Below are 12,650 nucleotides of genomic sequence, written 5' to 3' on the forward strand. Positions count from 1 at the left end.
TATAGAAAGTAGTCAGTTGATAGGCAGGTTCTGCTCCTTCTACCAACGAATGGTAATTAGGTGCATTCTTGATCCCAGCCGGCGTAAGATAGAGCAGAACTTTCTGAAACAAAGTGATAGCAAAGCAGACACCAGTAACCTAAAGGCAGTTTCTTCCCGTGACCACTGAAGTGCCCTGAAGAGTTAGTCTTTCATAAGAAGAAACTGATTTTTTTTTATCTGAAAACTTAATGTCATTAACACATGTTGCTTTCAATGCAGCCACAATACAATGTAATAGCCTCGCTATTTTGCCTGGAATAAGAACAAATACAGGTGTATAAATAAGAAAACCAGGGGCACCTGGGTGGCTCAGTTGGTTGAGCGTCTGACTTGGGCTCAGGTCATAATCGCACAGGTTCGTGAGTTCGAGCCCCACATCAGGCTTTGCGCTGACAGCGCGGAGCCTGCTTCGGATTCTCCGTCTCCCTCTGAATGTGCCCGTCCTCCAATACCTCTCTTTCTCTCTTTTACTCTCTCTCTTTCTCTCAAAAATAAACATAAAACTTTAAAAAAAATAAGAAAACCAATATCAAGTAAGCATTATCAATTTCAGTCTATAAACCACATATCAGGGCAAGCAAATATTCTTTCAAGTGCTTATAAATTCTAAGTTGTCTTCCTTTTCACAGTAGATAAATCTTGCTGTCTCCAATCCAATATATGATTACACCTTATAACTTTACCATCGGTTTATACATGATTGTAGAAAATCCATGTTGAATTTTCATCGTAGGCTGAGGTCCTTTGAGGTAATAGTCCATTAGTAGGCTCCCTGTATCTACCTCAGGAGCTTTGTCCTCAAGAAATGAAAATTCTTTTTAGGATTAGCTTGAGCCAGCATACCCAAAGGCATAAACAAAAAACAAATACACACACAAAACAAAACATAAAAAGACATCTGTAATAGTACTTTCCAACAGAAGTGAATGTTATGAAAGCCATATGTGTAACTTTAAATTTTCTAGTGGCCACTTTGAAAAAAAGTAAAAAGAAATAGGTGAAATTAATTTTAATACTATTTTATTTAACTCAATGTATTCAAGATATTACTATGTCGACCTATAACCAACATAAAGGGAAATACTTTTCATCAAGGAAATATTTTACAATTTTTTCATGTTACATATTCAACATCTGGTGTATACTTTATACTTACAACCCATCTCAATTCAGACTAGCCACACTGTGACTCTTCATTAGCCATGGAGAGCTGGTGGCTGCCATCTTGGACAGCACAGACCTATATCATAGTTCAGTGATTTTTAAACTTGAGCCTCAACCAGAATCACCTGAAAGGGTTGTTATAACACGTTGTTAGACCCCACTCCCAGATCTATGATTCATTGGTGTGGATAGAGCCCAAGGGTTTGCATTTCTAACAAGTCCCTTGATGACGCTGATGAGGCTGGCCTGGGGACAACACTTTGAGAACCATGGCTACAGTTCTTTCAAAATTCTGCTTTGGAACGTTTTGCCCGGCATTAACATGAATGATCAAGAACCGATCCTAGATACTACAGGTGTTGTTATTTTTGGTGGTGTTATTGCCATTTTTAACATTGCAAATCACCATTTACCTGTTGGTTAAGACTGAATAATTATTTCTGTTGATGAATATCCCTTAGCTCTCCATGTCTGTTACTCTCTGAGTGCTTCTTTCCAGGAGGATGAACAGGGGAGCAACATTTTTGGGCTTGCTTGTACTTAGTGAGTATTTGCAGAGCTGTATTAATACCATATCCATACACATGCTCTGATCCTCAGGCACAACATAGCCTGTTTCTGGTCGACAAAATATCAATCAACAGGTTGACAAGCTGCCCGGTACAAATTGAAGGCTTTATAGCATTTAAAAAATATATTCATTGATTTCAAGAGCATTGAACTTTCACATATTAAATGACTAGCCCACTGTTTCTGAGCCCAGTGGAAAATAACAAGATCTTGAAAATTTCATGATGTTAAAAGAATTTTTTTTGTCATGATGTTTCAAACCGTGGCTTGAATTCACCTTCGAATGTGGGCAGAACTGATCACCAAATTGTAGATGGTTCTTCTGTTCAGTTGTAAAAGGTGCGGTTTCTTCATAGCTCATTTCCCTTTGCTCATTTCTGAAGAAAAACAACGAGGCGTTAATACCTGGTCTTTAAACTTTGTTTTTGTCACAAGAGTACAAAAACAGCGTCAGAGCCTCCTTTGGCTCCTCCTGTGTCCGAAGAAGAAGACGAAGAAGAGGAAGAAGAAGAAGACGACAATGAGCCCCCGCCGGTTATTGCACCAAGACCAGAGCATACGAAATCAGTAAGCCACAAATGACTGTTTTCTAAATGATTCAGAAGATGCCCTTTGGAGCAATCGTGAAGTCAGAATCTAGTTAATCAACTAATACCTATTGAGGATCCACTGTGTTCCCAGAACTAGAATACAAGATACAACCTTGGCTGAAGTTGCTATTTGAGCATACAGGATAGTACGTGACAACTAGAGAATGATACTGAACAATGTACAAAGAAGTGCTAAGTTATAAAATTGCTGCAGATGTTAAATTAGAGAAGGAAATCCATGTGAATTAAGTAGGAAGAATTGCCTAAGCAGAGACACTGAGACCAGAATTAGCTCAGGATATGTGAGGACCTCAAAGGACTGGGTCCTGTGAGCTCCCAAGGGCAGTGTATTTGAAGCAACTTAAAGTTCTTTTTTTAATAATCGATCACTTGTCTTTAAAAACTTACTGGAGGTAGGGGTTGGGGTGGGGAGGAGGGGTGAATAGGCAGAGCACAGAGGATTTTTAGCTAGTGACAAAACTCCATCACCATAATGATGGATACATGTCATTATACATTTGTCCAGACCTATAGAATGTATACACTAAGAGTGAACCAGATATAAACTATTGACTTTGGGTGATTATGACATGTCAGTGTAAGTTCATCAGTTGTAACAAATGTCCCATTCTGATGGAGGGGGTGGTGTTGGTGATAAGGGAGGCTGTGACGTTTTGGGGGGGGGGGGTAGATTGGAAATCTGTACCTTCCACTCGACTTTGCTATGAACCAAAATCTGCTTTAAGATTTCATCTTAATCCAAAAAAGAAAACCTCACAGAAATGTTAGCATCTTGACTTCATATTCTTTCCTTGACCTACTGTTTTCATCGTAGAACTTTTTTTCTTGTCTTTAAGATCTACACTCGTTCTGTGCTTGAATCCATTGCTTCACCAGCAGCACCAAATAAAGAGGTCGCACCACCTTCTGCGGAGAATGCCAATTCCAGTACTTTGTATAGAAACACAGATCGGCAAAGGAAAAAATCCAAGATGACAGATGAGGAGATCCTAGAGAAGCTAAGTGAGTTTTTCTTTTTGCCATCATTACTTTCTTCATGGGATGGCTTCTCAAAAAACGTTTAAACTGAAAAACTGATCCTTTAAAAGTTTGGGCCTGTTTGCATAAACTCTAGGCTCCCTGAAGTCAAAAGATGTAAAGTTTGGCATTTGCTGTGTATTCCAGATCACTCCTTCCCCCACACTCCAAATCTGACAGAAGCTAAATATTTTCACTTGAAAAGATCAATTAAGGTGATAACTTGACATAATAAATCAAACAGTAAGCTTTATTTTAAGATGACACTCCCAAAAGGAATAAAATAATCTGGTGACATCTTTTGATCATCGCCCAAGGTCTCCCAACTGATCTGTCATGATAAGTAAGTCAACCTCAAAGCCCAACACAGTCAATCAAACCAGCAGCCACAATAATACAGCATTTTCCCTTAATTTAGGCGCATTTCTATGTGGAGAAGGGGGCAGGGCCAGCAAATGCTAGCAACCCTCCCACCCACAGTGTCATTTTTGTGTACCTACTTGTGCATATACACTAACTCCAGTTTGACAAAACAGTCCTCTTTCGGTGAGCTTTCTGGGTCAAGGAGGTCTAAGAAAAATACATTGTCTGCTGAGAAGAGTCACAGGTCTGTGAAGCACATTCGTTAAGCTCATACTACAAAAACATCTAACAAATTTCTACTTGTAGGCAATTGGTGCCCCCAGTGTCACTAACTCCTACTCATCCTTCAAAACCCAACTCAAAAGTTGCCTCCTCAGGAAAGCCTTCTGTGCTTCTCCCAGTCTGAGTTAAGGCCCCTCTTCTTTGCTGCCTTTATGGCAACAAGTCACACCGTACTCCTCCAATCTTTCACTTAGGCTGTGAGCTCCTCAAGGGAAGAGACTGTGTCTCCCTTTCCTGTATGTCCAGCTCCTAATAAAGTGCTTAGAACATAAAGGGACTTAACAAATACTTTTTGAGTGAATGAATGAAAAAATGAGCAAAAAGTGTACCTTTACTGAGTTCCTACTTGTCTGTTCCATGCAAGAATTTTTGGAGGAAAGCATAGAAAAGCAATTTCCTGCTATCGAGAAACTTACAATTTGATTTGGATGATAAGATTCGATAATGTGATACAATTAGAGCGTAGGAAGCCTTCTTGTTCATGCAAATTTCCATCTAAAAAGCCTCAGAAAAGAAAGAGAGCAGTGCCAGCTATAGGCCACAGGGAGACTCTGCAGAGAGGGTTGTGGGGCCGTTTTGCCTTTCCAGGAAATACTTGGCAACATGTGGAGACCTGTTTATAGTCACAACACAAGAAGTGCTCTATCTAGTAGATAGAGGCGAAGGAGGCTTCCAAAATCTCTACAATGCTAAGGACAAGCCCCCCTCCTTGCCCCTCTGCAACAAAGAATTATTCAGCCCAGAAGGTCTGCAGTGTTGAGGTTGAGACATTCTGAGCTAGAGGTGTTTGGAAAGGCAAAGTTTTGGGTTGCAGCTGGCACTGAGCATTTGGAACTGGAATCACTCAACTTCAGCCAACTGACTTCACTATACGTGATTAAATATGCCTGTAGTGCTAATACCTACTATTTGCCATACTAACAATAGTAATACCTCCCATTTATGGAGCAGTCTCTGTGCTGGCCACTTTACATACATCAGAACGTTTACTTTTCTTAATAAGCCCTTGTGGTAGATTTCAACATCCTTATTTTACAGATCAGTGAGAGTCAGGCTCAAAAAGAGGCTAAAGCGACCAAGTCACCAAACTAATGAGTGGCAGAGCCAGAGTTTGAACTCAAATCTGTTTACCTTCAAAGGTTACAACTCGTTCTGTTACCCACTTTGCTTCTGTGTATCCCTACTGTCTGTATATGTAAAAGGGAAGGAAAAAGAAAGAATTGCCTGGGTAATTTCAGTTCAGTTATTCAGACTGTTAACCTCAACTCCCCCCCCCCATTTTGTACACAGAGACATGACCTATGAGATTTGATCAGACTTTTAAAATCTAACAGCATCGCTTTAGTAAAAATGACTGTTACCGGCATTTGTTTCAAATCTTAATTGATTTATTATAATTAAAATGCATTTTTGGTTTTTTTACATTCAGTGACAGAGAAACAAGCATTCTTCTCTTGGGCCAAAATCCTGCAGTATTTGCACACGGCAATGGCCCTTGAGCTCGGGCCTTCCTTTTTTTTTTTTTTTTAAATTTTGTAATGTTTATTTATTTTTGAGAGAGAGACAGAGAGACAGAGTGCGAGCAGGGAGGGACAGAGAGAGAGGGAGACACAGAATCTGAAGCAGGCTCCAGGCTCCAAGCCGTCAGCACAGAACCCGATGCGGGGCTCAAACCTACCAACCACGAAATCATGACCTGAGTTGAAGTCAGACGCTTAACTGACCGAACCACCCAGGTGCCCCTGGTCTTTTCCATTGGTCGTTTATTCTGCCCTGCACTGAGCAACGTGATGAAGAGGGGAAGACTACATTTGATTAAGAATTAAGTGTTTTCTCCTCTGTTGGAGAATGCTCGGGCCTCGAGAGACTCATTTTCTCTTGAGCCATTGGACCACCGATGACTGCCAGCCCTACCTTGTGCTTCCAGATGTTGGCAGGGAGAACCTGTAGAAAAATGGCGGCGGGGGAAGGGTACTTTTCACGGAGTGGGTCCAGGCTGAGCTATTCTGCAAAGTCTGCAAAGTGGGGTCTTTCTTGCTTCTGTTGCACCATTGCCCTCTGTGTACCCCCTCTCTGCCATGTGCTTGCTGTATGACTTTAGACGATTTATTGAACCCCTCTGAGCCTCAGTTTCTTATCTGTCAAAAACCATAACTACATTTCAGGACTGTGTCTATCGAATGAATTTTATGTAGCTCAACTATGACTAAGAGGAAAATATTGGAGCCAGAAATGACCAGCCCATTGCTTGTGTTACTTTGGGCAAGTTATTTAACTTTCCTTGACCTCTTATTCCTCACCTCACACCCCCCCCCCGCCAAAAATAGGGGTTGTAATAAAAAATAGCGTTATAATAATTAAATGAGAATAATGCATGTAAAAACCTCAGCAACAGTACCTGGTACACAGTAGGAGCTCAATAAATGGCAATTACTATTTTATTACATGAGTATAAAGCCTTGATAAGACAATAGGACAGGCTTTGGAATGAATCATAAGGAAGTCTAAGTTCTAGGCCCACACTCGCTGTGTGGCTTCAGGCAAATCACTCAACTCCTCTGAATTTTAGTTTCTTCGTTTGAAAAATGGAGGTCAGGGTGCCTGGGTGGCTCAGGTGGTTGGGCATCCAACTCTTGATTTTGGCTCAGATCATGATCCAGGATCATGGGATCGATCAAGCCCCGCATCAGTCTCCACACTGAGCGTGGACCCTGCTTAAGATTCTCTCTCTCCCCCCTCGACCCCTCTCCGCCACTCACATGCTCTCTCTCACTCTCTAAAATGAAAAAAAAAATATCTTCGATTTCTAAAAAGAAAAATGGCAGTAATAATAGTACGAATGTGACAGGGATTTTGTGAGGACTAAACAAGGTAAAGTATGTAAGACGCCAAGCACAAGAAAGAGTAGTATATAACTCTGATGTTGTTTTTGCAAAATGAGAGCAACCGGATTTTGTGACACGAAAAATTGGAGCGTGAGGTCTTCCAGCGGGACGGAATGTTTGAAACCAGAAATAATCCAAGACGTATGGTCCCTATGCGGCAGTCACTGGGGGACCTTGGGATCAGGCCCCTATTGGAGCTTCGGGAAGGAGTAAAGGACCCTGTGCTGAGAAGCCAAGGAGAGGAGGAAGGCAGACAGAGCGCTGGAGGAATAGCCCACAGCCCATCCCAGAGCGGACCCCGCCATAAGCACGGGGAAGTAGGGAGAGCAGGCTCAGGGATCCAGTGACTGTGAGGTGGGCAGCACAGACCACAGAGCCGCCCAGCTATTCCTCTTCGGCGCAGATGCTGATTGTGGGGGCCAGACCATGGGATCATTAATAGCTGAAACAAACAGATCATCTTTCAGTTTTACACAGACAGATAGCCTGGGTCTGGCTTGTTCGTTGTGGTCTGTCTGAATCTGTTGGAAACTAAAGAAACCCCTACATGTTAGAATTTCCAAAAGGCGCTGTCAGCGAAAATGTGCAACGCAGGAAATTTGTCTTGGGCCCCATAAGTCACCTCCGCTTCTTGTCCCTCCCCTTCTCCTGCACCGCCCGCCCAAGACTTTTCTATCCCCTCAGAAAGGACTAATAGTAATTTCGAGAATTCTTTTGCTTTTTTCTCAGGAATCAAAACCTTCGGTCTGTAAGGGGCTAATAATCTTTTCATGGTTGGAGTTCAACTTAGCTTAATATGTAGGAAAGTCCATTGATCGGCTTTCCTGCCACTGAAACCACATCACGGACCCGATTTTCAAATACTACTATTTAGTGATTTCTGAAATCCTTATACTTTACAATGAATAGTTTGTGTCTTATTTAAGAATTTGCCCTGGCAGGAAATTGTTCTGGTCTTGCTCTCGGGGTGTTTTTTTTTTCTCCTTTTTGATTGTGAGTAGCTGATTTTTGTCACTTTTCCCCCCCTATTGTGTCACAGTGGGCTTTTTCCCCTTTCCTTAGTGTAATGTATAAAAAAGCAAATTACAGTGGCTCTGATGAAAGGGGTCACTTGAAAAGCTTGTGTTGTGACTCGGAATCGTAAACAAGACCTCCTGTGTACTTGCCTGACATCAGTAGATGGCAGCACGCGCTCTCCTGTGAATGGTAATGGGTGTGGAGAAGCCATTTTATCTGAATAGCAGTTCAGAAGCAGGAGCTCATCAAAATGGTTGTCTTTTGGTAAATCCTCATGAAAGGATTTATTTCCAGTTTGTTTTTTTTTTTTTTTACTCTGCATACCAAGGAAATAAAGGTTGAGTAATTTACTACCATAAAACCTCATTAACCAAACCCTGCCAATTGAAATTGGTCATAATTCAGAAAGCGGCTTGGGCTGAAGCTTATTTGCTTTTTGTTCAGTCTATGGAAAAGAGTTTGCTCAGCAACTTAATAGTATAACTTTCTTAGAAGACTATAAACTCCTAAATAAAATGATGGTTTCAAGTGATTTTGAAATTATCATTTCATTCAAAAGAAAAAAAAAAGCAAACGTCCAGGCCCTTATCCATTAATTGCTGACTTGAATAAGGATAATTAGTTCTCAATGATGTAGAGATCTGTAAAACAATTTGAAATGTGAAGTAGCAATGCAGAAACTGTTAAATTGGTGGCATTCTATAGCAATAAATCAAGTAAAATACCTTCTCCAGCCCCTGTCTTAAAATATAGGGCAATTTCAAAAGGAAATTCCCAACTTTATTTGAGTTTACTTCAACAGACATCTATTGAGCAACTAGTGTATTTCTCACACAACATTATATAAGGAGGTACTGAGGATAGAGAAATGAATGAGCGATGACTCTTGTTCTTAAGATACAGTCTATAAGGGGACATCAGATACATAGAGATGGATACATGGTGTATTAGGTATAGAGAAATGGACTAAGTGCAAAAAGAGAGACCGAAAGAGAGAGAGAAGGTACAGTACTAGAGAGAAGCAGAATTATTAATGTTATTCAAAACAAGTCAGGGAAGGCTTCCTAGAAGAGGCGCCATCAAAGCTGAATTGAAGCATGAAAATTGGAACTTGAAATTTAAGAACATTCCAGGCAGGAGGATAGCATGTGTAGAAGGTATGAAGGCACATGCCTGGGAATGCTAACTTATTCAATGTCACTTGAATATAGAATTAGTAGGTGGGCGGTAGGATTGCAGTCTTAAGAGAGGAAGCTCAACTGGAAAGCAGGAGCATGAGTTGCAATTTGGCATAGTCAAAACATGAGGTTCTAGTGGTGAAGTGGGGAAGAGGAGATGGGAAAATGAAGCAAGAATCAGATAGGAAGAGCCTTGTACCCCATAGCAAGGAGTTTGAGCTTTACCCTGGAGGTGTCAGGGGAGTGTCTAGGACCCGTGAACCAGGGAATCACATGATCGGTTTTGCATTTAGAGCCTCCTGCCAGAGAGAGGTGTGGAGCCTGGACTGGAGTGTGAAGAGGCTGACGGTTGGGAGTGCATTTAGGAGGCTGTTGCAATAGCCTGCCCAACCAGAACAGTAGCAATGAGGAGGGTCCACATTGCATAGGTATCTTTTTTTGAGAGAGAGAGAGAGATTGAGAGCAGGGGAGGGACGGGGAAGGAGTTATATAGAGGATCCCAAGCAGGCTCCACACCATTAGCAAGGAGCCCGGCACTGGGCTCGATCTCACGAAATGTGAGATCATGATCTGAGCCAAAACCAAGAGCTGGACGCTTAACCTACTGAGCCACCCAGGTGTGCCACTGAAAAGGTATCTAGAAGGTAAACAGACATAGTCTCAAGACTCAGCGGACAACTGCATTGGGGGAGTGGAGGTGAGGGATGAGTCAGAGATGACTTCCAGGTTTCTGACTCAGGCTACTGAGTAGACAGATGGTAGGACCACGGACTGAGATGAGAAATGCAAGAGAAAAAGAATTAGAACAGCTCACACACTGTCTATGTCTTATTTAACTTCACTGAAACATGGAGCTCTATTATAAAAAACAAACCTCCGCCACCACCACCACCACCACCACCACCCCCACCACCACCACCACCACCACAACCACCACCACCAATAAACCTAACAGCTTAATGAGCAGTCCATGGCTGACACTTTTTTTTTTTCAAGGTATACCATTTACTGGTAGGTCTGAATTTACATGGGGTGTTGTTTGTAGCACACAGTTTAGCACTTGAACGCACACTTTCTTGTTCTCATTAATTTAGTCAACAACTATCTGTTCAGTGGTGGCCATTGATCTAGGCACTGAAGTTACAGGGATGAAAAGACAAGGTTCCTGCCCTCAAGAAGGAACATGGAAGTCTCATTAGAAGGATCAGAGGAGAATTCACAAAATAGGATGGCTTTGAAATGATGTTTAAATAATAAATAGGAATTCATGGGTTCGCTAGGAAAGGGAAAGGGGGAGCATCTGCAGAGACCTAAGCCTTGGATAGTGATACCATTACTAGGGTGTAAAGTAGGAGGGATGGAGAGTAGAATTCTATGTGGTCAGTCTGGTTAGATAAGAGTTAGATGGTGTTAGACGGTAAAGAGCCCTCTGTGCCAGACTGAGATTTGAATTTGATTATGTAGCAAGGAGAAACTTTTGAGGAATTATAAGTAAGCGTGAAATCATTCTGAAGTAGGGTGACCATACATCTCAGTTTATCCAGGACAAACTTAGTTAGTGAATTATGTGGTCACCCTGTTCCAAAAGCATTGCGGAAGATAATTAGAGAAAGTAGCATTTCGAAGTAGGTAATGACTAGTGCAATTGTTTGGGCAAGAGATGTTAAGGGCCTGAACAATGGCAGTGGCCATGGGCGTGAAGAGGAAGGAATGAATAAGAGTAACAATTAGGAGGTAGAGTCTATAGATCTTCTCTTGATTAGTTCATGGTATAAATCTTATCTTATTGACTCTACACTTCTTTGGAACAGGGGCCATATTAGTAAGATATAATTCAAAGGTAACAATAATGATATGTTTGCTTAAAAGAAAAAAAAAAAAAACAAAGGGAGAGCCAGAGGCATGCAAATAAATTATTCCCTTCAAGGTAGTCTGCTTGAGAAGCTGAACCCATATTCCCACGGTGCTGCTATGGCCCAGAATTTTTCTGCACCCATCTGAACACCATTTGAAGAATCAGTGGTACTTCCTTCGGATTTATTCCGAGTGGTGGCAAATATTCATCCTCTGAGTAGTAAATTTGATATTTTGAAATAACAAAACCAATATTTTCTCCCAGAGTCAAAACATGATAAATTAATGGTTTTTTTTTTTTTTTCCTGGGTGGTTTATAACCTTCCTCTACAGTGTTTGGAACAATCCGTAGAAACACAAGGTAGATTGGTGGTTGCCTGGGGATGGGTTGGGAAACCAGGGCAGCGGATGAAGAGTGCTAACAGGTACAAGGTTCCATTTTGGGGATGACCAGAATGTTCTAAAATTAGATGCTGGTGAAATTTAATACATTTGCACAACTCAAAAAATTTACTGAAAACCATTGAATGGCACGCTTAATTTTTTCCTGTTTTAAAAAAATGTTTTACACTGTTTTTGCTGCATCCCACATAATTTGGTAGGTTGTATTTAATTTTAATTTGGTTCAAACTATTTTTACATTTCTCTTGAGGTATCTCCCTTCACACAAGTCTTATTTAAATATCTTGGGATTCTCTAGTCATCTTTCTGTTCACTGAACTTTTATTTGCATCCATTATGATTAAAAAAGGCATTTTGTATGATTTCAATCTTTTAAAATGTAGTAAGGCTTGTTGCTTAACATACAATCTCTCCTGGAGAATGTTCCATGTGCACTTGAGAAGAATGTGTCATTCTGCCAATGTGTCACTCTGCCATTGTTGGGTGAAGTGTTCTGTATCCGTATTAGCTCCAGTCAATCTATAGTGTTGTTCACTATTTCCTCGTTGATCTTCTCTCTGGTTATTCAATCCATTATGGAAAGTGAGCTATTAATTATAGTCGCTGACCAGCATCATGTTGCTGTCGATACCCCCTTTCGTTGCTGTCAGTATTTGCTTCGTATGTTTGGGAGCACTGGTGAAATCATATTCGAATACAGTTGTTGCAAAATGTCTGGAGTGCAAGTAGGGCCCTGGGTTTGGGAATGTAGATTTTCCAAAACCATGAGTCTCATTACTTTGTGATTAGACTTTGTTCTTTATGAGCCCATCACCCTTATCACAGTACCGGGAACATAATAATTGCTCAATAGAGATTTGTCCAGAAGAACTGGATGTGATGTAGCTCTCAATTTTACTCCAGTTCAGAGAAGATTGTGATTCTATTAAATAGTGCACACAAGTCCTTAGATGTTTTTATCTCCTAGTCTACCGTCTCCTTTTATGGGAACTTTTAATAAATGTTGAGTTGTGTCCAGTCCTTTTTGTTTCCCAAACATCATCAATTTTGAATATAAAAGCAGCATGGGTTATTACAACTACTTTAATTAATGTATTACTGTGTGTTACTTTAATAAAATGTATTATTACCCATGTAAATTACAGAAATTACATGGGAATATCACTCCAATGTTTTGTCATGGACTCGGGCATTGTAATTTTCAGTATGAAATGAAGGGAGATAAACCAATTTAAATCTTTCTCTCTCTCTTCCTCTCTCCCCCC

General features: G+C 40.9%; 1 protein-coding gene across 14 annotated transcripts in view; it reads left to right on the top strand.

Moving 5' to 3' along the window:
- Positions 1 to 12,650, top strand: part of PAK3 (p21 (RAC1) activated kinase 3) — a 137,738-nt gene that overhangs the window by 63,223 nt on the left and 61,865 nt on the right. For all 14 annotated transcript variants that reach the window (XM_042974188.1, XM_042974191.1, XM_042974192.1 and 11 more), the window contains 2 exons: positions 2,212 to 2,343; positions 3,224 to 3,389. In XM_042974188.1, the coding sequence (XP_042830122.1) occupies positions 2,212 to 2,343; positions 3,224 to 3,389 (298 nt within the window). The remainder of the gene's footprint in view (positions 1 to 2,211; positions 2,344 to 3,223; positions 3,390 to 12,650) is intronic.

The sequence above is a fragment of the Panthera tigris genome, chromosome X (genome assembly GCF_018350195.1).
Source record: "Panthera tigris isolate Pti1 chromosome X, P.tigris_Pti1_mat1.1, whole genome shotgun sequence".
Taxonomy (NCBI): domain Eukaryota; kingdom Metazoa; phylum Chordata; class Mammalia; order Carnivora; family Felidae; genus Panthera; species Panthera tigris.